At 44.1% G+C, this 26,547-nt stretch overlaps 1 protein-coding gene across 3 annotated transcripts in view; it reads right to left on the reverse strand.

Moving 5' to 3' along the window:
* Window positions 1–24,975, reverse strand: part of PLCG2 (phospholipase C gamma 2) — an 86,079-nt gene extending 61,104 nt beyond the window's left edge. For 2 of the 3 annotated variants that reach the window (XR_008311246.1, XM_053270949.1), the window contains exons 1-2: window positions 24,799–24,975; window positions 12,264–12,491 (exon numbers count right to left, since the gene is read on the reverse strand). Coding sequence is in view for 2 of the 3 variants with exons in the window: in XM_053270949.1 (XP_053126924.1) it covers window positions 12,264–12,459 (196 nt within the window). In the remaining variant the exon portion in view is untranslated. The remainder of the gene's footprint in view (window positions 1–12,263; window positions 12,492–24,798) is intronic. The other variant, XM_053270948.1, reaches the window with a different exon arrangement.
* Window positions 24,976–26,547: the final 1,572 nt, after the last annotated feature.

The following is a 26,547-nucleotide window of genomic DNA, read 5'->3' on the forward strand; positions in this document are numbered from 1 at the left end:
CCCTGTCCCAAATGGGCACACAATCTAAAACCCAAGGTAGAAACCAGCAGCAACCATTGGTGGGATGCTGTGCTGGGAGTGAACTGGGACGGCGGCTCTAAGAGAATCGCCACTTTAAAATATGCCTCTTTGCTCAGTGTTTACTCAATGAAAACCCGCAGTCCTAATTCTATGCAAAAGAAATAAAAGGGCTTTGTCTACGAAGCTGAAAGGCTGTTGCTGCCTCTGTCCTAGAACAGGGTGCACAACAAAAATGCCCCAGTAAGCTGGAACCAACCATGACTTGGTATGCAAGGGCTGAGGTCAATTTTCAGCACATTAATTGTTACATAAAAAACTAACAATATTAATGAAAACAATTATTAGCTACTTGTGGATCTGTAGGTCGAGAGACCTATCACTTTAACCAAGGACAACAGGACAAGCCAGGAGGTCTTCACGGCTCCTTCTGCTGCTGCTGCAAGATATTCCTACCCGGAGACCAGCAAAAAAGTCCCCGCGGGCTAAATCTGGCCACCGGGCCTTATATTGTTCTAGAAGAAAGCACCAGTGAATCAAGCAAGTGCACCAGTCATGGATCATCCACTAAGAAAAAAGTAAAGCAATGGATGTTAAAAGAAAAAGCTAGTTTTCTCCTTCCCTTGTGTCAGTTTTTTGGTTGATGATCTTATGGCCAGGATCTTCTATACTTGAAAGTCTGTCCTCCTTCAAACTTTCTTCATTCATTACAGCAGAAGCAGGTGCATTTTAAAATTTAGTGTGTACCCATCTCTACTGAGCAGCTGCAAGATGGTGGGAGGAAAAGAAAAGAAAGCAGCACACACATTGGAGGAACTGTGGTTCTGCTTCTAACATATGAGCCCCTGGTGGTGCAGTGGTAAAACTGCCGCCCTGTAACCAGAAGGTTACAAGTTCAATCCTGACCAGGGGCTCAAGGTTGACTCAGCCTTCCATCCTTCCGAGGTCGGTAAAATGAGTACCCAGAATGTTGGGGGCAATATGCTAAAATCATTGTAAACCGCTTAGAGAGCTCCGGCTATAGAGCGGTATATAAATGTAAGTGCTATTGCTATTGCTATATGAAGTTTACCCTCTTTCTCCTGTTTCCATTTGTTTTGCTCCACCTTTGCCAAGTTATTATGGGTGAACTGCACAGTATACAATCTCGCCAGGGAGTTTTCTTATACAGTTCACCCACAGCAAATTTGCAAAGGAGTAAACAAACAGGGAATGGGAGAAGGAGTATACCCTATTCAGACCTTTCACTCGAAAGCGCATGAGAAAGGCCGTGTGTTCCAGGATCACGCTGCTCAACTTTGGGATTTGGTACTGAGCATGAGATTCAGCAATAGAGAATTCCACTTATTAAGAAGCTTTGGTTTATGGCCTTTAAGAGAGCAGCAGGGAAGAAAAGGGTGCACACGGTTTTCCAAGCAAACCAGGACAGTTTTACTGCACTGTGCTTCCTCGCTTAGGCGGCAGAAGGGACAGCAATCTTCCTCTGCTATGGTAATGTACAGAACACAAAGTCAAGAAGATTGTAGCCATTTACTGTGGGCAGAACATCATCTACTGATCTTGTACGAAAGCATCAGCATTTAATTTGGGGGTGTGGGCGGGGGGAGTGAGGAACTATGAATGGCTTCGGTTGATGGAAGGAGTCGAAAACAGTTTCCCAGATACTTTGGACAGAAGATTAGACAACATCCCCCTCTGTGGAAACAATGTACACCAGGGATTCTTGACCTGGGGTCCATGGGGTCTGAAAGTTTTTGCTGCACTGAATTTAATTGGGGGAGCCAGAATAAAGTCCTTGAAAATAACTATTCTGAGTTCTTATTTTTTTTAATCCATTTTTTACTGCAGCCTTATGAAAATATATTACATAAATGGGGCGGAAGTATGAGTAATAGTGCCAGTGTGGTGTAGTGGCTAGAGTGCCGGACTAGGACCAGGGAGACCCGAGTTCAAATCCCCATTCAGCCATGAGACTTGCTGGGTGACTCTGGGCCAGTCACTTCTCTCTCAGCCTAACCTACTTCACAGGGTTGTTGTGAGGAGAAACTCAAGTATGTAGTACACTCTGGGCTCCTTGGAGGAAAAGCGGGATATAAATGTAATAAATAATAATAATAATTAATAATAATAATACTTCAGGATCTGGAGGGTTTGTAGTTGCAAAAAGGTTAACAACCCCTGATTTATACCAAGTGAAATGTTTGTCTGCAACAAGTGTAGGCAAACTTGGCCCTCCAGCTGTTGTTGAACTACAACTCCCATCATCCCCAGTCCAATAAATTGTGGCTGGGGATGATGGGAGTTGTAGTTCAACAACAGCTGGAGGGCCAAGATTGCCCACTCCTGGTCTACAAGCTTGAAATGGAGAATATATAGCCTTTCTGCACTCCATCCGGTTCACCTGCAAGGAACCACTTTAAACGCCCGTGTGCAATAGAACAAATGCATCAGAGATGAAGGTTGCTCCACACACTAAAGCCCTTTAAACACGCCTTTTTCTGTAATCAGCTGAAAGTGGATTTAAAAGGAAAAAAGGTCCACACAACACTCGATGTAGCTCTGTATTATCTAGTGATACCCTTCCTTGCAGAACCAAGATCCTATTTTAAGGTTTACTCACTATTAAGCCTCTTCAGCAAAGGTCCCCTGCAATATTTAATTAAAAGTTTCCTTCTCCTGGGTTCTGCCTGCTACACTGCTTCCTGTCTAGCACAGCTGGGGATATTCGTATTGAGCACCCCCACAACTACTCAGCTGCTGTTCTCAGCCAGGCTGGTGGCGGCAGAGGCTTTATTTACTCGTTTCCTTCCTTTCTTCTATAGTGTCATAAAAATCTCTGCAAAAATTGAGGGCAATTCTAGAGAAACGAGCTGGTGTGGAAGTAACCAGACAAGCACTTCATTACAACAGCTCCAGCAACATTAGGGGACAGCTCTGGGCTGCTACAAAAGACGCCAAAACAAACTGTCAGTTTCAATACACTTAGGAATTCCACATTGCTGTAAGCATATCGATAAGCTCTCTGGAACTCCCTGCTCCTTGATCTTAGACTTGCCCCCTCCCTGTTTAAATGAAAGCTAAAGGTTGTTTAAAAAAAAAATCCAGGAGGCCTTCCCCCAACTCTTACATTTATCTGTGACCACTGTTCCCTCTAAGGCGTACGCATGCTCACAAGTTTTTGGATGTCCGCTCAGTTCAATTTAGATCCCGCTCAGGTTGAATCAGGAAGGCCCCATGCTGAATGCACATGTGCACACACTGCCTTGATACTGCTGCCCAGAACAAAACTCATTCCGCACAGAGATGGAAAAAATTAAGAGAGACCACCGTCTGTGACTGCCCTATTTAAATTATTTTATTTTAATTTATTTTGTGTGTTTATTGTTCAGTTTTTCTACCGCCTTTCATAAAACATCCCAAGGCAGTTTACAAAAGTTAAAATGCCATAAAACTCCATAAAAATCATTGAAAACCTTAAAATCAGTAAAACAGTAAGAACCATAAAACACCCTCAAAAAACCCCAACCTCCATAAAAAAGACGACAGAAGCAGGAGAGCTGAGAGGCCCAGCAACCCCTAAGGGGTGAAAGCCTGAACCAATAAAACAGTCTTTAGTTTTTTTTTTAAAAGCAGCCACAGATATCAAAGAGACATTCACTGGGAGAGCATCCCAGAGCCTGGGGGCAACAACAGAGAAGGCCCTGTCCCATGTGCATGACAATTTTGAGCAAATGCCCCGACGACCTTGCTGGGCGGGCAGAACCCCTTGGGAGCAGGCAGTCCTTCAGGTATCCAGTGCCCAAACCATTAAGGGCTTTAAAGGTAGTAAGTAGCACCTTGAATTGGATGTGGAAACAAACTGGCAGGTAGTGCAGCTCTTTCAAAATAGGTGTAATATGCTCTGAGCGAGCAGTTCCAGAGAGAACCCTGGCAGCTGCATTCTTATAATTGCCTTATCCTGCATTTCTATGACTTTAGAGGTTGTGTTTTACAGGGTTATTTTTTAAAAAATGAATTTTGTTGTATGCCACCATGAATTCAAATATGAAGAATGGCAGCATATATCATATTTATCCAAATCAAAGATGACTTCTGAATTTAAGAATTTAGAGGTTAAATACAGGTTATACCTGCATTTACTCAAAAGGAACAGGAATCTGCATTTAAGAAAAACTCCAGAATTCTAATATTAAAAACTTGGGTGGGGGGGGCTATTCTTGGATTCAGGAAAATATAGTAAATCTTTTAAATAAACAAACCTTAAAATAATAAAATACTTGCACTGCCGAAGCTTAAAACTAGCATCTAAAGCCAAATTCTGTGGTGAGTGCAGGGAAGAACACAGCCCAACATAAGCCATCTAAGTGGCATGGGGGTGGAATTCTGTACACGGTGGCATTGCAGAGCAGTAGAATTTAAAACCAGTAATTCAGAAAGCAGCGTAAGAGGCCACTGTTCAGAAACCCAAGAAGAAAACAATAACCAAAAACTTAAAATTGCAAACTGAGCTCCCTGTGCACAATAATTATCTGGGTGTGTTTATCTTCACAACAACCCTGTGAGGTAGGTTAGGCCGAGAGAGAAGTGACTAGTCCAGTCACTCAGTGAGTTTCATGGCTGAATGGGGGAATCTGAACTCAGGCCTCCCCAGTCCTAGTCCAAAACTCTAACCACTACACCACACCGGCTCTTTTAGCATATTTGTGTCACATCAGAAAGGGTGGCTGGTAGTTAAAAGCAGTGGTGCTAACTGTAACAAGAAGCAGGTTTTTTGTTTGGTCGGGAGAAAAATGAAGGCTTAAAATGTTCACTAAACTAGTTGATATTCTGCCTGAGCAAAAAAACCTGCAGGATCCAACTCTGTAACTTGCGGCAGGAAGGCAAAACCACGAACTCTCCCTCTCTGGAATAGTGCACATTTAGCATATTTCTCACTGCCCAGCAAACAGAAACCAGATCTTTACAAGATCATCCCAACAAGAGCTGGAACGCTCGGACAGTGAAGTACTTTGGTAAACAGACATAAGCATGAAAAGGCATCGGTATCCAGGGCTGGACTGATCAGGTTGTGTCCAAGAGTCTTCTACAACCACCCAACTGTTTGCTAGTACCATTATAAGAGCATAAACAAGTGATGCGGCTGAAATAAGGAAGCCCCATGTAAGTATGAAGCTTCCTCCTGGCCGTCAAGTGCTCTGTGCACTTGTGAAAAACAGCATTTACCATATACGTCTGTGCATATGCCAGGTTATAAATCTCCACCCCCAGCCCTTCTTGGCATCTGTTCAGCAGCATGGAGTGTATGGTGTGACGTATTAGACAACTGCATAATATAATATTTTAAAACTTGTGTGTGTGTACGAAATGTACCAAGATGATTCTATCTGCAACATGCTGTTTTCGGAATGTGTATCGCTCAAGGAGGAGCTGGTCTTGGGGCAGATGCTGCACGTTAATTGTCCCCTTTGCTAAGCAGGGTCCACCCTGGTTTGCATCTGGGTGGATGAATACATGTGAGCACTGTCTCCCCTTTTAGGGGATGGGGCCAGATAGCTCAGTAATAGAGGGTCTGGTCCATGCAATCGCCAGGTAGGACCAGGAAAGATTCCTGCCTGAAACCTTGGGAGAGTCGATGCCAGTCACAGCAGATAATACTGTGCTTGACAGACCAAGGATCTGACTCAGTAAGAAGCAACTTCCTATGTTCCCAATAGCTTAGAAAAAGAAAGTGTTCAAACAGCAGTACCCATCGTTATTAATTCAATGAACTGCAAAATGTGTAATTAATTAAATGAACTGTAAAATGTGTTAGTTTCCCACTACTTCAGAATAAACAGAGAGGGCATATGTCCTCAGAGAGCAAAACTGGATATATCTTTCCGTGTGCATCCTTCAGGTGTTAAATGGACTTTAAAATTTAAAAAGACTTGTGACCGTGTCTTTTGATTCACCCCACATCCACAAGAAGCCGGTAGGAATCGCTTCTAGTAAAGCCTCAAAGAAGAAACATAAAAGAAAGAACCATTTTCAACCTTCATTAAGCAAATGGAATTTCATTTCCACTTGCAGCTGAGCATAGTTTTTAAGAGAGCCTGTAACAAAATGGGCCTTTGGCCAGCCCAGAAACTCATTTACATTTCATATCAGAACTTCCCTCAATTCTAAAAGCCATTTTGGCCTGGCTGTTCTGAGTATTTCATGTCTGACACTAGCATGTTGGGAAACAGTTAAAGATTCCAAATGTTCTTCAGTACCCAAAATACAAATGGGGGCCCCTATTGTCTCAGGAATCTGCTACTAGAGACATTAAGCTTTTGAAATAAGTGTCTGAGCAATTGGATCCTAGGATGTTTTGCCTGTCCCCAAGGGGAAGATTATAATTACTACCTGGATGTATCTCTTTCTGTAAGTAAAGTTGTGCTGAGTCGGTGTTGACGCTTGGAGACCACAGAGCCCTGTGGTTGTCCTTGGTAGAATAGAGGAGGGGTTGACCATTGCCATCTCCTGCACAGGATGAGAGGATGCCTTTCAGCATCTTCCTATATCGCTGTTGCCCATAGTCTGGGAAACATACCAGCGGGGATTCAAACCTCTTGCTCCTTAGGCAAGTTACTTCCTTGGTGCGCCATTAGGTGGCTACATTTCTTTCTGTGCTAGATTCTAAATTTGCAAGCCTCTTCCCTACAAAGAAAACAGCCAGCGCTTTTCTTTTCTTTCCTCTTTTTTGGGGGGTGTGTGTGTGTGTTGTAGTTCCGTCATTGGAGAGGCTCTTGAGGCTGCTGTGTCCAGAAAGTTACTTTTGTGTTAGTTTAGTTTTATTCGCTGAGACCGTGCTTGCATGGCTCCCAGGAACGTTCACCATGATGCAAGCTTTTGTTTTGTGAAGGGCAGCTTAAGACCCAAGATCTGCTGAGCCTCTTGTCTAACACCAGCCAGGAAAAAAGCTTGTGCGTTTTAACCGTTTTGCCTTGTTAGCCTGTAAACTGCCCTGCTTTTTATATCTACTTGAATAAATGAGATTTTAATTCTTTTCACCTTGATCTGGGCTGGAAACATGCTCCATTCTGCCTCTGGCCTACACTCTCTTTAACAGATGTTAAGGTTGTCTCACAGGAGACTGGTGGTAGCTCTACTGCAGAAATTTTAAACGAACCTGGGGGAAGTCCAGGTCAGGCAACCCTCTCCCAAGTCACCACAGAGCCATTTTAACATGCTGTGCTCAAGAAACGGACCCAAGGAATTGCCACTCTCAAAAGAAGATCAAGGCCCGAGATGGATTTGCACGTCTACGAGAACACTCTCTGTTTTCTCCAAAAAGACAGCTATTTACAATACACTTTATACAATACAACTGTATTTACAATACAATTCTTTAGTCAACAACTTAACAAAAACACACTGGCCAGCCTCTCCACTCCTTGACTTTACAATATAAACACAAAACCGCCTTTAACTTTTATGTACATAAACTTTTACCACGGGTTTAATTCGGCTGCACATGTGTTGTCTGTCATCTTTTATATGGATTTCTGGTTTTTATGTTTAATTGCTTCAACTTTGGTAAACTGCTTTATGTAAAATGTTTTTTAGAAAAGCAGTACATAAATATTTTGAACCAAAAAACCTCATAAAGACGTATTAGGATCCTTTTATTGGAAATGTCTGGGATCTTGCTACTCTCACAACTATTTTTGTAAACACACATGGTGCTTTATAAAGCCCCACAAACCTGTTGATAGAAAAAAGGCAAGGGGAGAGGCCAGGGAATTCACACATGCAAATGTGTAGATTCCCTTGTCTCTCCCCTGGACTTCTGCCTCCCCTTAGAACTGCAAGCAAATGCAGTTCTACAGGCTTTAGGCTTAGTTTTGGTTCAACAGTTATGGGGCTAAGACCAAGGTCCAGACACAAAATGAAACCCTGGTTTGTTTTGCTAAACCAGCGATTCTCAAACCTGGGTTCCCATATGTTTTTGGACTACAGTTCCCATCTGCCCCATCCATAATGGCCAAAGACAGGGGGTGATGGGAGATGTAGTCCAACATCATCATCTCAGGATCCAAGCTCAAAACCTCCTAATTTCACATTATGTCTGGGCCACAGCCTGCCCACAAGCCGTGGCTTGTTTGGAGTCAACACACAGGGATCGGAAACCATGGTTTTAAGTTGGATTACAGACTATACTTTATTCTCCTATGGTTTAATGTTATGTCTGGATTTACAGACAACTGATAAACCAAGTTAGGGCTACTGTTGCACATCTAAGGCTGCTGCACCACAGAGACAGAAAGGAACGTATGCATTTATTAATCTGAGTCCTGAGCAGATGAGAAACGAGCAGACAAGAAGTTCTAAATGATGGTTTACTTGTACATCCAGAAAGCTCAAACCCTGCTTTGGGTTCTTAACTATGGTTACCACAATGTTTTGCATTTTGGCTGAACCCAGCATAAGCCAGAGGCTTCATGATATAGATATCAGACTACTCAATCTGGAAATCCCACATAAATTGAGACTAAATTCAACATAGCACTAGAACGCACATGAAAACATCTTGCACAGAAATGCACAATTCACATGACTGTGAAGAACTCTCCCGCAAAATTCACTTCACAAGTTCTTCAAATTAACACCTATTTCTAGATTAAAACAAGAGAAGAGTAACACACACAAAGTGGAAGATGAATGCTTATGTTGTTTGGTAAAAAGAGCAGCCACTTTTTTGTAATTTGTCTTCCTCTGAAACAGAAGCCTGTTACCTAACTAAAGCTGCAGGAATGTTACTATCAAGAAAGCCTGGATCATCCTTTTCTTAATCTCAAAACAAATGCTAAACAGGAAATCTTCAATGGGGGGGGAAACAAAAAAATGTATTTAGAACTGCTGAAGTTATTATACTTTGGAAAATGCCGAGTTCCCCCAAATTAAAGATTTTTAGATTGTGAGCCCTTTAGGGACAGGGGTCCATCTTATTTATCTGTTATTTCTCTGTGTAAACCGCCCTGAGTCATTTTTGGAAGGGCGGCATAGAAATCAAATCAAATCAAATAAGGAAAGCCACATCCACGCTGACTGAATCTTCTAATTATTGGACTGGATTCTATATTAATTTGTGCTCGGCACGCCATAATATTGCGACACACCCACTGCACTGCTTGACCTTTTGGCCCTCTGTGTGTGTGTGTGTGTGTATTTTTTTACATATAAAAAAATGTTTTGTCTACACCAGGCCTGCTCAACTTATGCCTCCCAGCTGTTTTTGGACTACAACTCCCATAATCCCCAGCTACAGTGTGTGGCCAATAGCCAGGGATCATGGGAGCAGCCCTGGTCTACACACTGACTAGCAGCGGCTTCTCCAAGGTTGCAGCCAAACCTGGAGATGCCACCAGGGATGGAACCTGGGACCTTCTGCATGCAAAGCAGATGTTCTTCCACCGAGCTATACCTCCGTCCCCTAAGGCGAAGATCTTACAGTGCTCTCATGTAGTCACTCATCCAAATGCAACCAGGGCAGGCCCTGCTTAGCAAAGCGGACAATTCATGCTTGCTGCCGCAAGAACAGCTCTCCTCCTACACTAATCTGTTAGAACCCAATCCGTGATTAGAGCTTTCAAATACACAACAAGGAAATCGTGGTTTTAAACTAGCTGCTTTGGCTTTCTGTCTTCTCATCACTTGCTTCCTAAGTCCGTACCTCTGTAACAGGTTCTGAAAGCAGAGCCATGGATGGAACTATGGTTTCTCAATCCATGCATAACACCAAGCCACAGTTTATCTTCCTTAAACCACAGTTTGCTGTGACATCTGAATTGTGCCACAGTATTAAATAGTTTTTGGAAAATGCTACAGCCATACTACCATATTGTGAAATCAAGCCCTTTTTAAGACTCCCAAGAGACACAAAGCCTGAGCATTGATGTATGTTCCTTCCTTCTCACTGCACTGCCTCCATATCATGTTCTCCTCAGAAAAAAAGTATATACATGTCTGGTGATGATATTATATATATGTATAACCTTTCTAAAAACCACCTCTGTTGATATAATAATAATAATAATAATAATAATAATAATAATAATTCAATCTGTTAAGGTTTTAAGTTTCAAAAACTGAAATATAACACAGTATTATTGGATTATTTTGCAAAGTATATATGAACATAGAAAGCTGCTTCGTTATACCATAGGAACGGAGCATAGGAAGCTGCCATATACTGAGTCAGACCATGGGTCTGTCTAGCTCAGTATTGTCTTCACAGACTGGCAGCGGCTTCTCCGGGGTTGCAGGCAGGAATCTCTCTCAGCCCTCTCTTGGAGATGCTGCCAGGGAGGGCACTTGGAACCTTCTTCTGTTCTTCCCAGAATGGCTCCATCCCCTAAGAGGAATATCTTACAGTGCTCACCCATCAAGTCTCCCATTCTTTTGCAATCAGGGCTAAGGGAACATAGGAAGCTGCCATATACCAAGTCAAACTATTGGTCCATCTAGCTCAGTATTGACTTCACAGACTGGCAGCAGTTTCTCCAAGGTTGCAGGCAGGAGTCTCTCTCGTCTCAGCCCTATCTTGGAGAAGCCAGGGAGGGAACTTGGAACCTTCTGCTCTTCCCAGAGTGGCCCCATCCCCTAAGGGGAATATCTTCCTTCCAGTGCTGACACATCAAGTCTCCCATTCATCTGCAACCAGGGCGGACCCTGCTTAGCTAAGGGGACGAGTCATGCTTGTTCTCTTCCTTGTCAGACCATTGGTTCATCTAACTTAGTATTATCTGCATTGAATGGCAGGAGCTCTCCAGGGTTTCAGAAGAGGGTCTTTCCCAGCCCAGCTTAGACATGAACACCTGGGGACCTTCTGTGTGTAAAGCACATGTCTTGCCACTGACCTACAACCCCCTCCTGAAGTACAGCACCCTTTCTGCAGAGGACGCTTTCTTTGCCTTTCATCACCTAACATGAACATCAAAGCATTTGTTTTCGGTATATGAACTGCAGGAGACTTAGAATCTCAACCACCGCTGATCACATTTTTTGCATCAAATGGAACGTTTAACAATAAACTTAATTTAAAACAAAGTACGAATCAAAAAGAAGAGCTGCTTGAGTGGAAATAATTTTTATATACGAATACAACGAATATATATACCACTTTTCAACAAAGGTTCCTAGAGTGGTTTACACAGAAATAAATAAATAAAATTGTTCCCTCTCCCCAAAGGGCTCACAATCTTAAAAAACAAAACAAAGCATAAGACAGACACCAGCAACAGCCACTGAAGGGATGCTGTGCTAGGGATGGATAGGGCCAGTTGCTTTCCCACTGCTAATTAGAGAGAATCACCACTTTTAAAAGGTGCCTCTTTGCTCAGTTAGCAGGGGCCACATCTTTAAATATATTTATTGTTGTTGTTGTTGTTGTTGTTGTTGTTGTTATTCACAAACTTTGTACATTTAGGCTTTTTGCAGCTTGTGAAAATGAAAACCCTAAGGACTTGAATCCCACAAGAGAGAAGTCAGTTAAAATTTTAAAAAAGGAGAAAAATAAGGCAGGGACTCCTGGTCTGAGAGAACCAATCCTATTATTAATTGTCTGTGTTGCTTCAGACTAGATCAATGTTGCTCCTTCAAACTCACAAGAGGCAAGCAAAAAATTTGGGAGATCCCGTTTGGAGAAAAATCAATTCCTAAACCCCACTTTCCCCAAACTGCACTTGCACACTGCAGTGCTTGAGATCAGGAACATGGGGTTCAATTCAATACTTTATAACCGTCAGGGGTGGAGCCACCATTGAGCGAACGGGTTCTAAGAACCCAGGCCGCCGCCAATCAGGCGCAATGGCTGGCACCCCAGCCAGACCCCCTGCGTCTGATGTCAGACGTAGGGGGCACAGATTTGCTTGCAAACGGGGCCCTACAGCCTCGTTTGCAGGCAAAATCCCCAGCCAAATGCAGAGGCAAGGGGCGTGGCTTAGCATCTGCCGTCAGATGGAAAGAGTGGGGCTAGGGGGCCACGGCAGTAGACTGGCCTCCCTCCACCACTGATCACAGTCACAGACCAGTACAGTTTACTAACAGAAGCCCAGCAAAATAAACCAACAGGGTTATGAATTGATTTGGAACATGGGGTTATACAACACCCCAGCAGCACAAGTGGTTTCTTCATTCCTATCATATCCAAGAACATAGTTGCACAATAAAAGGATAAACAAAATGGTTTGCAATGATGCCCTTAAGCAGATGATACTCACAGACTCCTTCTATTTTGTCAGCCGTCTTACTCCACGCTACCTGCCTGGTTTCCATGATGACTTGGAGCGTCCTCCTCTCTGGATTACTCTTTTTGAGGCTGTACACAGTCATGACAGTGCCCAGCTCCAGAGTCCTTTTGATCTGACTCTTCTCATACTCCGGAAGCTCCCCATAGTCGAGATTTTTCCTGGACATTTTTAGGGTGAAGGCAGCAAGACTTCGGCGGGCTGAAGGGAAGAAGTGGGAAACAAAGATGCATCATTTGAAAAGAGGCCTCTTTTTTGTTGTTTAAGAAGTTTCTTTTTAAAAGACAGTTTCCTTTTAAAGGGAAAAAAAGGAATTTCAGGAAGTGAAACTAGACTAGCAAGAGTAGTTGCACTTAAGTCAAGGTACATAAGTCTCCACTACCAACTAGTTAACTAACAACTGTACCACCTAGATTTAGTGCCTTAAAAAAAAGAGCATGTTCTACTGTAGAAGAAAGGAGCTAACACAAGTGACTATGTGGAGCAGTGTCCATCATGAAGCAGGACTGTATGCTACTTATTATGTATGGCTGGGGTGCAGTCACCTAAGCAGGGGTAGGCAACCTGGGCTATCTAGCGGTTGTTAAACTACAACTCCCATCATCCCCAGCCAAAGGTTTACTGAGGATGATGGGTCAGGGGTTGTACTGTAGTTACCAGAATCCAAGACTAGGTTTTTTCCATGTTCTTTGACATTAGAAATTAGGGTATCATCTTAAATGCAAAGTCCTCTTTCCTTTGGGTAAATATAGGTATAACCTGTATTTCATCTCTATTTAAGGGGTTCATCTTAAATCCAGGGTCATCATGTATTCAGGTAAATATGGTTGTTCAACAACCACTGGAGAGCCAAGATAGTCTGCTCCTGCAGTAGGTGAAGAATGATCTCACACTATCGAAAACAAAGCAGGAATACCTCCAGTTCATCAATAAGGCACCACCACCAACAGTTTGTCTTTAATGCATTATGCAGTATTCTACAGTGGGGCAATTCTAAGGGTAACCAAAGCAGGCATGTTACCACTCCCCCCCCGCCTGCCAATGACTACAGCCGTACACACACACACACACACACATACACACACACACACACACCCTGAACATTATAGTGTCTGAAGCATGCAAGATACGTGGGTAACGGAATCAGAATTTTTTAACACTTACCGATTCCATTATCGATGCCTTTTGTGCATTTCAGACACTATCAATAATACGTAAGAGTTTTTTAGGTATACTGTATAGTAAATAAATCCTTTATTACAGTTTTTGACCAGATGTAATATAACATAGTGGTAATATAATTGGCTGGTGGTGATTTCTGTGGCCCCTATGGTGTTGAGGCGCTCTTCAAGTTGTTTTGGAATTGCACCTAGGGCACCTTTTACTATTTATTATTATTATTATTATTTACAACAATGAACTGAGATGTAGAGCAACACAGACATCCGTTCCTCAATTAGGTTGAGTTAATGTAATACTTGAAGAGATTCCAATTTTTAAAATTAGTGCATTTTTTAAAAAAAATGTTCCTCATTTTCAGGTTAATGTTCTGAATGTGCATCAAACTCTAGTGAAGTGTAATGTATTTTATTTACATTTGCATGCATAAACCTTTTGTCAGTTTGATCTCAAGACAGGCAAACAACAGACTGTAAAACATTATAATGTTTATTTATTCATTATAATGAATAAATAAATAAATATACATGATTGTTTTATTGCTGCTTCTGTGTGTTTTTATCCATGTATAGTTTTTTGTATTTTGTATATTATATATTTTAATATCGGATTGTTTTTATATTTTTAGCTAAATACTTTTAATTCATTTTTATTATGTGTTTTAACTTTTGTAAACCACTTTGGGGTTGTTTTTAGCAAAAGGCGGTATAGAAATCTAACAATAAATAAATAAATTATAAAGCAACAAAAACAAAAATCCAACTAACAGCTAACAGTGAGAACCAACCAACCACATCCCACAGCAGCTAAAAGTAACAGACTGCCAACCAAGGCAGAGAGAGAGAGAGAGAAAGCGATCACAATCCCAAAGAGGTGGGGAACAACGTTTCCCCCACCTGGGATGCCCAACTGACACTGCTAATCCTGGGCAAACAGTTCTGTTCACACACTATGTAGCACAATTCTGTGCATGCGTATGTGTAAACGCACAGACGCGGGACGGATCTCCCACAGTGTTCAGAGGGGCTTACTCCTGGATATGACAGAATATTGTTATTTATTTATTTTATTATTTTAATTGTTTTATTTTGCCATGCAATTGTGAGAATGAAGCAGAAGACTGAGCACTGTAAGCCCTCGCTGCCTTCTTAAGGAACAAGCGAGTTCTGGAACAGGTGCAGAAGAGGGCAACCAAGATGACCGGGGCCTGGAGCATCTTCCTTATGAGCCAAGGCTATAGCATCCGGGGCTTTTGAGCTTGGAAAAGTGGTGACTACGGGGAGACATGGAAGAGGTCTATAAAATCATGCATCAGAAAGAGAGAGTAGACAGAGATAAATGTTTCTCCCTCTCTCACAGCACTAGAACCAGAGGTCATCCCAGGAAATTCATTGCCAGGAAATTCAGGAACGACAAAATGAATTTCTTTTTCACACCGCACATAATCAATCTATGGAATTCTCTGCCACAGGATGTGGTGATGGCCACTGTCTTGAATGGCATTAAGAGGGACTCAGACAAATTTGTGGAGGACAGGGCTATCAATGGCTACTAGTCTGGTGGCTATAGGCCACCTCCGGCCCCAGAAGCAAGATGCCTCTAATTACTAATTGCAGGGGAGCAACAGCAGGAGAGAGGGCGTGCCTTCACCTCTTGCCTGTGGGCTTCTCAGAGGCATCTGGTGGGCCACTATGGGAAACAGCAAGATAGACTAGACAGGCCTTGGGCCTGATTCAGCAGGGCTGTTCTTATGTTTTTAACAACTTTTAGAGGTCTAACATCACTTTGTTTCTTTACGAGCATAACAGGTATTACGGATAACCTGGTTTGCTCATAACATTGACTACATTTAGTACATTACATTACATTTAGAAGTGTAGTTAATTCAGACTAGTACAAATGTAGTAACTTACTTTTAAATGTTACTTAATATTTGTTACAAACTGAATACAATCTGCTGAACTCCGAGGAATCCAGCATCTCCGTAAACTAGTTTCTTCTATTTTCAACATTAAATTTGCCTGCTTCTCATAAACTGTCAAAACATGTTTGAGAGCAGTAGGCAAAGAGTTAATGTTGAAAAATGGCCTACACACAGTGCAGCAAAGGGTAGGATGGGCCCATTCATTCTGTGCATCCCCAAACCACGTCTTTGCTTCTACCAAGCTTGCAGGGGCTCCGTCACTAATAATAATAATAATTATTATTATTATACACTTTATTTGTTAGCTGTCCCATAACAAATCGTCCTCTGGGCGGCTTACAACAACATTAAAACATGAGATAAAAACACACATTAAATAATAACAAAGTGGGGAGGAGGGGAAGAAAGTACAAAATGCAATACAAAAACAATCAGGTTTTTAAAAAAAATTAATTTAAATTTAAAATTTAGAATGACTGTGTGAACCAAAGGTCTTTACTGGTGTCTAAAAGAACAAAGTGATGAAGCCAGGCGAACTTCACTGGGGAGGCTATTCTATAAAGGGGGTGCAACCACCAAAAAGGCCCTCTCTGTAGTAGCCAGCCACCCACCTTACCTTGTTTGGTGGGGCACTCGGAGAAAGGCCTCCAAAGAAGATCTTAAGGGTTGGGACATATGGGGCAGGGCGCTCTCTCCGGTAACATGGTCCCAAGCCATTTCAGGCTTTAAAGGTTAAAACCAGAACTTTGAATTGGACCTGGAAATGGACTGGGAGCCAGTGCAGCTAACTAAGCACTGGCGTAATATGATCAAAACATCCAATCTCAGTTAATAATCTTGCAGCCCTATTTTATACCAGCTGTAGTTTCCGGACCATTTTCAAAGACAGCCCCACATACAATGCATTGCAGTCATCTAAGCGAGAGGTTACCAGAACATGACTAACTGTGGCCAAGCTATCTCTGTCCAGGTAAGGTCGTATCAGCCAAAGCAGATTAAAGGTGCTCCAAGCCACAAAGGCCACTTGAGCCTCTAGTGACAGTACTGAATCAATGAGCACCCCCAAGCTGTGAACCTGGTCCTTCAGGGGGAGGGCAACCCCATCTAGAACAGGTTGAACATCATTCACCTGGGCAGAAGAACCACTGACCAGAAGTAATCTGTCTTGTCTGGATTGAGTCTCAGCATATTTACCCTCATCCAGTCCATTACTACATCCAAACACCACCCCTGCTAACTTGGCAAAGAGGCACCTTTTAACATGGTGATTCTCTTTTATTTAGCAGGTGGAGAGTAACTGGCCCTATCCACCCCCAGCACAGTCACCTCCAGTGATTGTTGCTGGTGTCTATCTGATGTTTCTTTTTAGTTTGTGAGCCCTTTGGGGACAGGGAGCCATCTTATTTATTGATTATTTCTCTGTGTGAACCACCCTGAGCCATTTTTGGAAGGGTGCTATAGAAATTGAATGAATGAATGAATGAATGAGAATAAATAAATTCAGGACAGTCACCGCCTCACCTGCATCTGATGAAAAAGAGAGATACAGCTGAGTGTCATCTGTATGACACCTCAGGCCAAATCTCTAGATCACTTCTCCCAGTGTTTTCATGTAAATGTTAAACAGCATAGGGGAAAGAATGGAACCCTGCAGAACCCCACAGCATAAATGTCCAGGGGCTGAGGAGTAATCCCCTAGCACCACCTTTTGGGAACGGGCCTCAAGGTAGAAGTGGAACCACCTCCAAACAGTGCATCCCACACCCAACTCAGCTAGCCTATCCAAAAGGATACCAAGGTCAATGGTATCGAAAGCCGCTGAGAGATCCAAGAGAATTAACAAGATTGCACTCTCTGCCTCTCTCTCTGCATAGGTCATCCCACAGGGCAACCCAAGCTGTTTCTGTTCCAAAGGCAGACCCGAAGCCTGATTGAAGAGGACCTAGACAGTCCGTTTCCTCCAAGAGTTCCTCCACAACTAAAGATTGTGTCATCACCGCAGTGACAAGCCACCCATTATTGCCAATGAGAAGCTTGTTGCTGCAGCGATGACACAATTCGTAGAAGCCAAGGAAACTCTGCGAGCTTGGCATTTATTTTCTACATTTCTACCCCACTCTTCCTCCAAAGAGCCCTTGGAAGAAGTGAGGAGGTGGTTTGGTGATTCACAGAATGGGTGTGTGCCCAACCTTTTGATCAAAGGGGTGCTGTGCTGTATTTAAGCCACTATCAACATTATAGTAAAACAAAATTAGTTATTATGCATTTTAGACTTAGTCTCCTCCAATGTCAAGTAAATACAGAAAGCACTCTCTTTCTGAAAAGTGGAGGGGGGGAGGCAGGGGAGGAAACTCATAGAATACAATTTTGCCACACAAAACTTTGTCAAATCAGTCTCATTTTCTGGGCTATCACTATCAGCGGTTTCAGTTTCTTCTGATCCTTCATTTTTATCATCTTAATGACTTGTGAAAACTGAATTGCCTGAACTGAGACAAGCCTATCTACCAGTGTTCTCTCTAATTTTTTTTTATCTGTGTGCGGAATGGGTTTTGTTCTGGGTGGCAGTATCAAGGCAGTGTGCACACAGATGCATTCAGAATGGGGCCTTCCTGATTCAACCTGAGCGGGATCTAAAATTAACTGAGCGGACATCAAAAAGACTTGTGAGCACGCACACGTGCGCACGCCTTAGAGGGAACACTGCTCTCTACCTTTCCACATCTTATTCATTTATTTCTTGATCAAACATAGATGCTGTAGAAGACAAAGGAATCTGAAACAAGCAAAAAGCTTGGGAAAGTAAAGGTCAGAACACCTTTCCTTATATGAATATATCTGAACATCTTAAATATTTTATCCATAATTCCAAAAGAAAATATTTCATAATCCACATTTTTTCAATATTTTCGGGGGGGAAGTAGTCCTTCGGGGGGGGATATGAAAAAAATGGGGGGTCCCAAAATTTTCTGAATTTTTTCCAGGTCTTCACATCTCTAGCCAGGATTGCCCTAAAATTGTGGGTTCACATAATTAACTCAGCTGGGTTCACTAACCCCAACTAACTTTTTGACCCCTGATATCTGGGCAAAGAGGCACCTTTTAATGCAGTGATTCTATTTATTTAGCAGGGGGAGAGTAACTGGCCCTATCCACCCCCAGCACAGTACCTCCGGTTATTGTTGCTGTTGTCTATCATGTTTCTTTTTAGATTGTGAGCCCTTTGCGGACAGGGATCCATCTTTATTTATTTATTTATTTCTCTGTGAAAACTGCCCAGAGCCATTTTTGTAAGGGCGGTATAGAAATCGAATGAATGAATACATAACCAGGATCCTTGCGGCTGTGTGAATGCAGTCACGATAGGAAGAGGCAGCTATCAAGTCCTCTTCTGGAATTAACTGCCTCTCCCTATGATGAGAAGAGAACAGAAAGGACTGGAAGAATTCAAACACAACTCCAACCACAACCCACAGCACTGCTCTTGCTTCTTTTCTTCATCCTTCTGGCCCAGAGCCTTGCATTACAAGCGAGTCGTTTCAGTTTCCTTGTTAATAAGCTGACCTCACAGACTCTTCTTTCTCTCCCATACCTTCTTGCTTTTGCCCCTCTCTGTTACTAGCACAATGTGATATGCCAAGACATTTTGAAAAGTCTCTGACTCTAGCAATACATATTTTGCTCTTTTAGCACAGAACGCAAACCAATCCATACTAAGCACTTCCCACTTCAGCATCTGATGCAGAGGTAGGGGTGTGCGTGTGCGCGAGCGCATACACAATACACACAACACCTTTTGTTAAATAAACCTCAAGGTAGTGTACGACAGACAATATAAAATTAATAAAACAAGAATTAAAGTACGAATCCACCTCACAGGCAGCTGGGAACAGTCAAATCAGGATATCTATGTAGACAGATGAACCAAAAAATGAACCTCTCCAGGTGCTGTTGAACTACAACTCCCATTATCCCCAGCCTTGTGGCCAGGGATAGTGAGAGTTGTAGTTCAACAACAGCTGGAGAGCCAAGGGTGCCTAGCCCTGGTTTAGGGGCTATATCAAGCAAACTACCAGAATGCCACTGGGTATCGCATCATTCATGTCCTCCTCCCAGCAGGGAGATTTACAGTCCCCAAGTCCAGAGGCAAACACCATCGTATACAAACCAAACATTAAGCAGCTGTAGCATTTGCACATTGGTCCAAATCATAATTTTGCATTACCGAACAATTTCCTACACAGCAGACTTCATTCAAAGCCATCGCTTTGATGTCTTCTTGTTTGCACAATGCATCAAAAACATTCATTCAACCCCCGGAGTGACCGACTGCTCTTCATGCAGCCAACACGCAACACACCCAAACGTTTATACAGGACGTCTTGACCAATTAAAGAAAACAAACAAAACTCTGGCATCAACCTGCAGAAAGAACCACTGAGGGGAAAGGAGCAATAGGAATTAACGTAGCTCGAAGGGAAGCAGCAACAGGGTTCCCAGGACAAGCAGAGAAATCTTTCAGGATAGCTGAAACAGGACAGGGGGGAAAGTTCAATAACCATGCAGGAAGCCTCTGGATCCTGTATCTAAGGCAACAGGAATCCTTAAACCTGGATCCTCAGATGGTGTTGGACTACAAATCCCATCACCCACAGCCACAATAGCCAAACTGTTGCCTCCCCTACAACATACTTAAAATCTTTCATTGTGAAAGCAACCAATTAAATCATACCTTAAACATTGAAGGGACCCATGTAGGAGGCTTCAAATTGCCACAATAAGACTGCACTGACTTTTATTACAGCACTCTGCTAATTTGCATTAGAATGTGGGAAAGGAATGTAGCTAGGGAAAGAATTCCTCAGATAATGACAGGATGGGTTTTGAGAAACCACAGGCGGAGTCACCCAACCTTCTCTACCTGGCCTACAAAAGAAGCGAACAATTCATTCTCTCACTCTCACACCCATGCATACACACAGAGGAAGGGAAAATGATTTGACTAGCAATGCAAAATCTTCATCATGTGGATAAATTTAGATGAAGCAAAGAACGTGAACTTCCCTGTTACAGATTTGGACTTTTTTCTTCTTTTTGGAAGAGTCGACACGCAGCCATGGTGTAGCAAGCAATTCCTCAGAAAAAAGAGCAATACATACACACACACCGCTTGAAAGACCTTGTTCAGCAGAGGACATTTCTAGGCATTTCACCACTATTAGGCTCTCTCTCATTTTTTTTAAATTTACATTTTATATCCCGCTCTTCCTCCAAGGAGCCCAGAGCAGTGTACTACATACTTAGGTTTCTCCTCACAACAACCCTGTGAAGTAGGTTAGGCTGAGAGAGAAGTGACTGGCCCAGAGTCACCCAGCAAGTATCGTGGCTGAGTGGGGATCTGAACTCGGGTCTCCTCGGTCCTAGTCCAGCACTCTAACCACTACACCACGCTGACTGAGGCCGAGGCTGCTACCCCACCCCACCCACAACAGAAAAGTTATCAAACAACAGATCTTGGCCAAAGAAGCTCAGCGACAAAGGCTTCAAGTCACATATAATGGCTATCCCAGAGTCCTGGGACCATCATAATCGGAAGTCTCATTAGGGAGGGTTCTCTTCCGTCACCTGAAACCACCGTTTCATTTCTGAAGAACTCGGTTCAACTAACTACATTTTGCATTAAATAAGGTAGTCCATTGCTATTGTCTGTTTAGTCTCACCTCCCTCTTCTGGTCAATATGTCCTTTGTCCTTGAACTGAACATTTTGTGAACAAGCCACCATCCTATCCAAAGTGACAGAAAATCAAACAAGCTTTATACTGTTCATGCTCAGAATTAGCCTTCTGTGTGCTTGTACACACAGACGATCCAAAAATACCTATTTATTCATCTGAATTAAATCCAGTCCTATCCGTTTATGATCCTTGTAGAAACATTATGAACACACAAAGTTTTAATGTAAACATCATAAAATGTACTCTGCACATAAGAGCTTCCTTAAACCTAGCCCCTAAATACTTTTCTTCATTTTTTTAATCTGATAAGGCTTTTGTAAAGGCTCTCCAAATGCCTCTGTTGTTCAAACCTGAAACATAGTTGGTAAGTATAGGCATTGTTGATTGGCTCTAGAGATCACAACAGGATCCATCATCAGTTCTACAAGAGTGGACCACAGGTGTGATCACAAAAATGGGAACAACCCCATGTTAAGAGCATTACAGTACTTATGTGCAGAGCTGAAAATATATTGCAGATTCCCAGATAACAGCATTGCATTTTCAGAAGCCAACTGCATGGGATTTTACCAGTCCTACTTACCTGTTTTCCCTTTTAAAGTAATTGCTCCAAAATCTGCAAACCTTCTTTTCACCAAGAGTGAATATTATCATGCAACAATAACTGAATTTCAGACAGGGAGGATTCCGTATGTGCCGCTGCTTCTGCTAAATGAGCTGTCTACTTCTGTCAGAAGGAGCCTTTCCTTCTTCTAGGAGTTTGCTGGGCTGGCACCTCCTCCCCTTTTAAAGCACTACCTGGTAACCTCCACTAACCTGAGAAATGACAGCTTTTCAACCTAGAAATAATATTCACATTGGAAGGCAGGGATATCCCCACCCAAGCCCAATTTCCTGACCATGGGGTCGGCACACACTTTCTCTTAACTTCTTTGTTCACACCACTCCATGTCTAAATTGGCACTTTTACTAACCCACTCCCTCCCCATGGGAGGGGAGGGGGAGGGAGGGCGGGCGGGCTGCTGGTTTCCTTCCCTCTTTCTGCAGCCGCCCCGGCTTGGGTTGGTGGCGGTAGAGCAAGCAGCCCTCAGGGTCCAGAATGAACAGAGCTTAACAAGAGACTTATTCATGGTGAAAATCTACGTAATGCTTTTCTGTCCAAGGGCATGCTAGGCAAATGACAGATCAAGCCATGAAAAAGACTGAAACACGAATCTAATCCTAATAATAATAAAAATAGTAATAAACCAACAACAGCACTACTCCAGGGACAAACTCCAGATTAAAGTGGTGTGTGGATGTAAAGGTTCTGACTAAGCAATAAGGTCGTCTGAAAGGCTTCTGCAAAAGAGCAGAGCACCTGTATAGAACACCCAGCTGCCCCAGACATCCCTAAATTGTACCTCTTGGAAGCCAAAAAGGTACCAGAGAAAGGCCTCCAAGAGCAGAAAGTTGCACTCTCATGGAACAGAGTACCCCAGAGCATATGTAGAGTGTTAGTTCCCCTTCAAATAAACAGCTTAGGTTGAAGAAGAAGGACAATGCATTCTTATTTAAAACCCAGCACCCTTTTAATTAACAAAGTACTGTGCGGGGAATGGTCAGAAAAGGATGAAGATGGAGAATGATCACAACCTGTTTAGGAATGGGGGGAAAGGCACCAAGGAGTCTCACGGGGCTTGTGCAGAGTGCAATCCCCCTACACCTCCAAGTGACTACCATCTTCCCTGGCTAGTGAAACTTCCAGCCACAGAGCTTATATTCCAGTCACAGAGCACTTCCAGGCAAGTTGTGAGCGGCAGCACCATGACATCAGGACAAGTGTCGAGGGTTAAGGAATACAGAAGGTAATGCAGAGTAACCCCAGCCTGCCCATGGATGGGAAGAGGCACTCAAAATAGTGCCACAAAGCATGTGCAGAGCGTTAACTCACTAGATCCCATAAAGCAGGATTCTCAAACCTGGGTTCCCACCCATGGTTGCTCTAATTTTTTCCATCTCTGTGCGGAATGAGTTTTGTTCTGGGTGGCAGTATCAAGGCAGTGTGTGCACACCTGCATTCAGAATGGGGCATTCCTGACTGAACCTGAGCGAGATCTAAAATGAACTGAGCGGCCATCCAAAAACTTGTGAGCATGCGCACGTGCGCATGCCTTAGAGGGAACAGTGGTCCCCACCGATGGCTGGAGATGATGGTTGTTGTTCAAGCACCCCTGCTTCAGCTTCCCTGGTTGGAATTTCTGGGATGGGGGGGCCACAAGGTTGCTGTGCCTGGCCCATCTTCAGCCTGCGCTGAACAGGACCCCAACTAGGGGCCCAAAAAACAGTAAAAGTAAAGTGTGCCGTCAAGTCGATTTCGACTCCTGGAGCCCACTGAGCCCTGTGGGTTGATTGTGGTAGAATACAGGAGGGATTTACCATTGCTTCTTCCCGCACAGTATGAGACGATGCTTTTCAACATCTTCCTATATCGCTGTTGCCCAGTATAGTACCAGCAGGGATTCGAACCGGCAACTTTCTGCTCGTTAGGCAAGCATTTTCCCACTGCGTCATTAGGTGGCTCCGCAAAACAGTACTGTACTACAAAGCATGTGCAGGGTGTGAATTCATTAGATCTCCAAGGGATCCCTACAACCAGCATCAATTCATTCCACCCCCTGAGAGATTGCTACCAACTTCCCTGGTTGGAGTTTTTGGTGGGGAGGGAAGTGATCACTCTTCCAGACACATCCTGAGCCAAGGTTCAAAGAAGGAGCTGGCCCTTAGTCCCACAAGCCCCCCCTCCTAAATTTTCTCTGCCCCCCCCCCCAATTTGTTATGACACACAAACACAGACACAGCTTTTCAACAAATATGAAAGCAGTTTAAGTTGTTGTTATTAATTAATAATAATAATAATAATAATAATAATAATAATAATAATAATAAAGTTGTTTCCCAAGGGCTCACACTATAAAAAGAGACAGAAAGCAGCAACCAGCAACAACCACTGATGCTGTGCTGGGGCTGGATGGGGCCAGCTGCTCTCCCCCTGCTAGAGACAAGAGAACCACCCCTTTAAAAGGTGCTGCTTTGCTCAGCTAGCAGGGGTCCCCAGGAAGCAGTCTGCCTTGAACAAATCCTGATTAAACCCCTTCCCCTTCTTTTGGGGGTGCTCCGCTGGACTTTTAAGGCAGCTATAGGCCTGAGTGCTCAAAACAGTGCTCCAGAGCATGTGCAGAGTGTACAATAATCTGTATCCTAACTGGGATCATACTGGGGGTTGGGGGGAGAAGGGATTCATACATACTGGGGGTTGGGGGGGAGAAGGGATTCATACATACTGGAGGGAAATCTACAGAGAGAGATCTAGATCCCCCAGGATGATCCCAGTCAGGGATTACAGAACATGACACCCTCTGCACATGCTCTGGGGCACCACCCCCCTCCCACAGATCACCTTCCCTCCCCCTCCTCTATGATCCCCGTTTTATTCATAGGTCTCTCCCTCTCTGCTCTGCCCAGCTCCATTCAGAAAGGCTCACTAATTAACCAGCTGAACATTCAGTCACCTATTAAGAAGCCAACTCTTCTGGCTGGGGGGGGGGGGGTGAGAAGAGGTCATCCCCGGCACGAAGGGGGGGGGAGGACAGGACTGGCGGTGCCCCCACCGCCCTGCGGGCACCTCACCTGCGCTGCTGCGGCGGCGGCGGCTGCTACCTGGCTGCGAGCGGCGGGGCGCGCTCCCTCCTCCTCCTCCGGGGGGCCGCCGGGGCTCGTCGCCTCCCCACGCGGTGGCCCTTCGCGTCCGCCCGCGCGCGGACCCTCCTCCTCCTCCTCCCTCCTCCTGGCTCACTCAGCCTGCCCGGCTCGCTGCTGCACTTCTGCTTCTGCCAGGCGGGGAGGGAGGGAGGAGGGAGGGAAGCGCGAGGGCGGTCCTGACACGTGACCCTGCGCCGAGGAGGGAGCTCGCGGGGGCGGGGGGAGACGATGTGGGTCCCTCTCGCGTCGGGGGGGGGGGGGGAGGACTCCGTTGCCTGGCAGCGTGGCGTAGTGGTTAGAGTGCCGGACTAGGAGCGGGGAGACCCGAGTTCAAATCCCCACTCAGCTCATCCCTGAAATTAAAGAGTGTGTTTGTGTGTGTGGATACTGGGCCCCTCACTTCTCCCTCTGGGCCCAGCCCACCTCACAGGGTTGTTGTGAGGATAAAAGTAGTCCTGTAGACAGGATAAAAGTGTAAATAAAGTAAATGTAGGCGGGGCGTGGACTGCTCAACTCAACTTAGGCGACCATCCCCCCATAGCTGTTCTTGGACTACAACTCCCATAATCCCCAGTGACCGCAGCCGATAGCCAGCTGTGATAGCGGCCAATAGCCAGGCCATTGCTTCTCCCTCTCCGCCCAGCCCACCTCACAGGGTTGTTGTTGTTAGGACAAAGGTAGTCCTATAGACAGGATAAAAGTGTAAATGGCAGGCCTGCTCAACTTCGGCCCTCCTGCAGATGTTGGCCTACAATTCCCATAATCCCTGGCTATTGGCGGCTGTGGCTGGGGATTATGGGAATTGTAGTCCAAAAACAGCTGGGGGGGGCCTAAGTTGAGCAGCCCAGATATAGAGAGATAGGCACAGTAGGTGTCTGTCTGTCTGTCTGTCTGTTTCAGGCTGCTCAATTTAGGCTGCCCCCCATCCAGCTGTTTTTGGACTACAACTCCCATAATCCCCAGTGACAGTGGCCCATAGCCAGGGGTTATGGGAACTGTAGGCCAACATCTGCCAGAGGAGGGCCAAAGCTGAGCAGCCCCCTGGCTCTGTTTCCCCTCCCTCTTTCAGGTGCAGGGGGAGCCATCCACAGCGCACACCCCCAGAAGGGCATCTCTCTCTTTGCCCAGGTAGCCCTTGGAACTGACCATCGCCCTGTGGAAACTGACACGCCTGACAAGAGGCCTGTCGATTTCGTGCCCTACCTTGGCAGAACACCAAAGCTGTCGGTTTGTTTATTTTTAATTTTTGACAGAACGTTTGTTCTGTCATATGTTTTGTTCAGAATGTTTGGGGGGACGAAAAAGGGTCTTGAGCGTTAGGATGGCAATGGACTACAGGTGCACTTTATAGGAAAGAAACATGAATTTCTATTACAATTACTTGAGGGTCAGCGTCATGGTCTGCTGGACGGTGGTGTGGGGGTGTGGTTGTATCTCCTTTAAAATCCTTTTAAAGATTTTTATAAGTTATTGCGATTATTAGTAAAGGTAAAGTGCACTGTCAAGTGGACGTCAACTCCTGGTGACCACAGAGTCCTGTGGTTTTATTTTGGTAGAATCCAGGAGGGGTTTTCCATTGCCATCTCCCACGCAGACTGAGATGATGCCTTTCAGCATCTTCCTATCTGATATATTTAACGTAATACCCAATCCTCTTAATTAACTGAGGTTTTTAAT

The sequence above is a fragment of the Hemicordylus capensis genome, chromosome 9 (assembly GCF_027244095.1).
Source record: "Hemicordylus capensis ecotype Gifberg chromosome 9, rHemCap1.1.pri, whole genome shotgun sequence".
In the NCBI taxonomy this organism is placed as follows: domain Eukaryota; kingdom Metazoa; phylum Chordata; class Lepidosauria; order Squamata; family Cordylidae; genus Hemicordylus; species Hemicordylus capensis.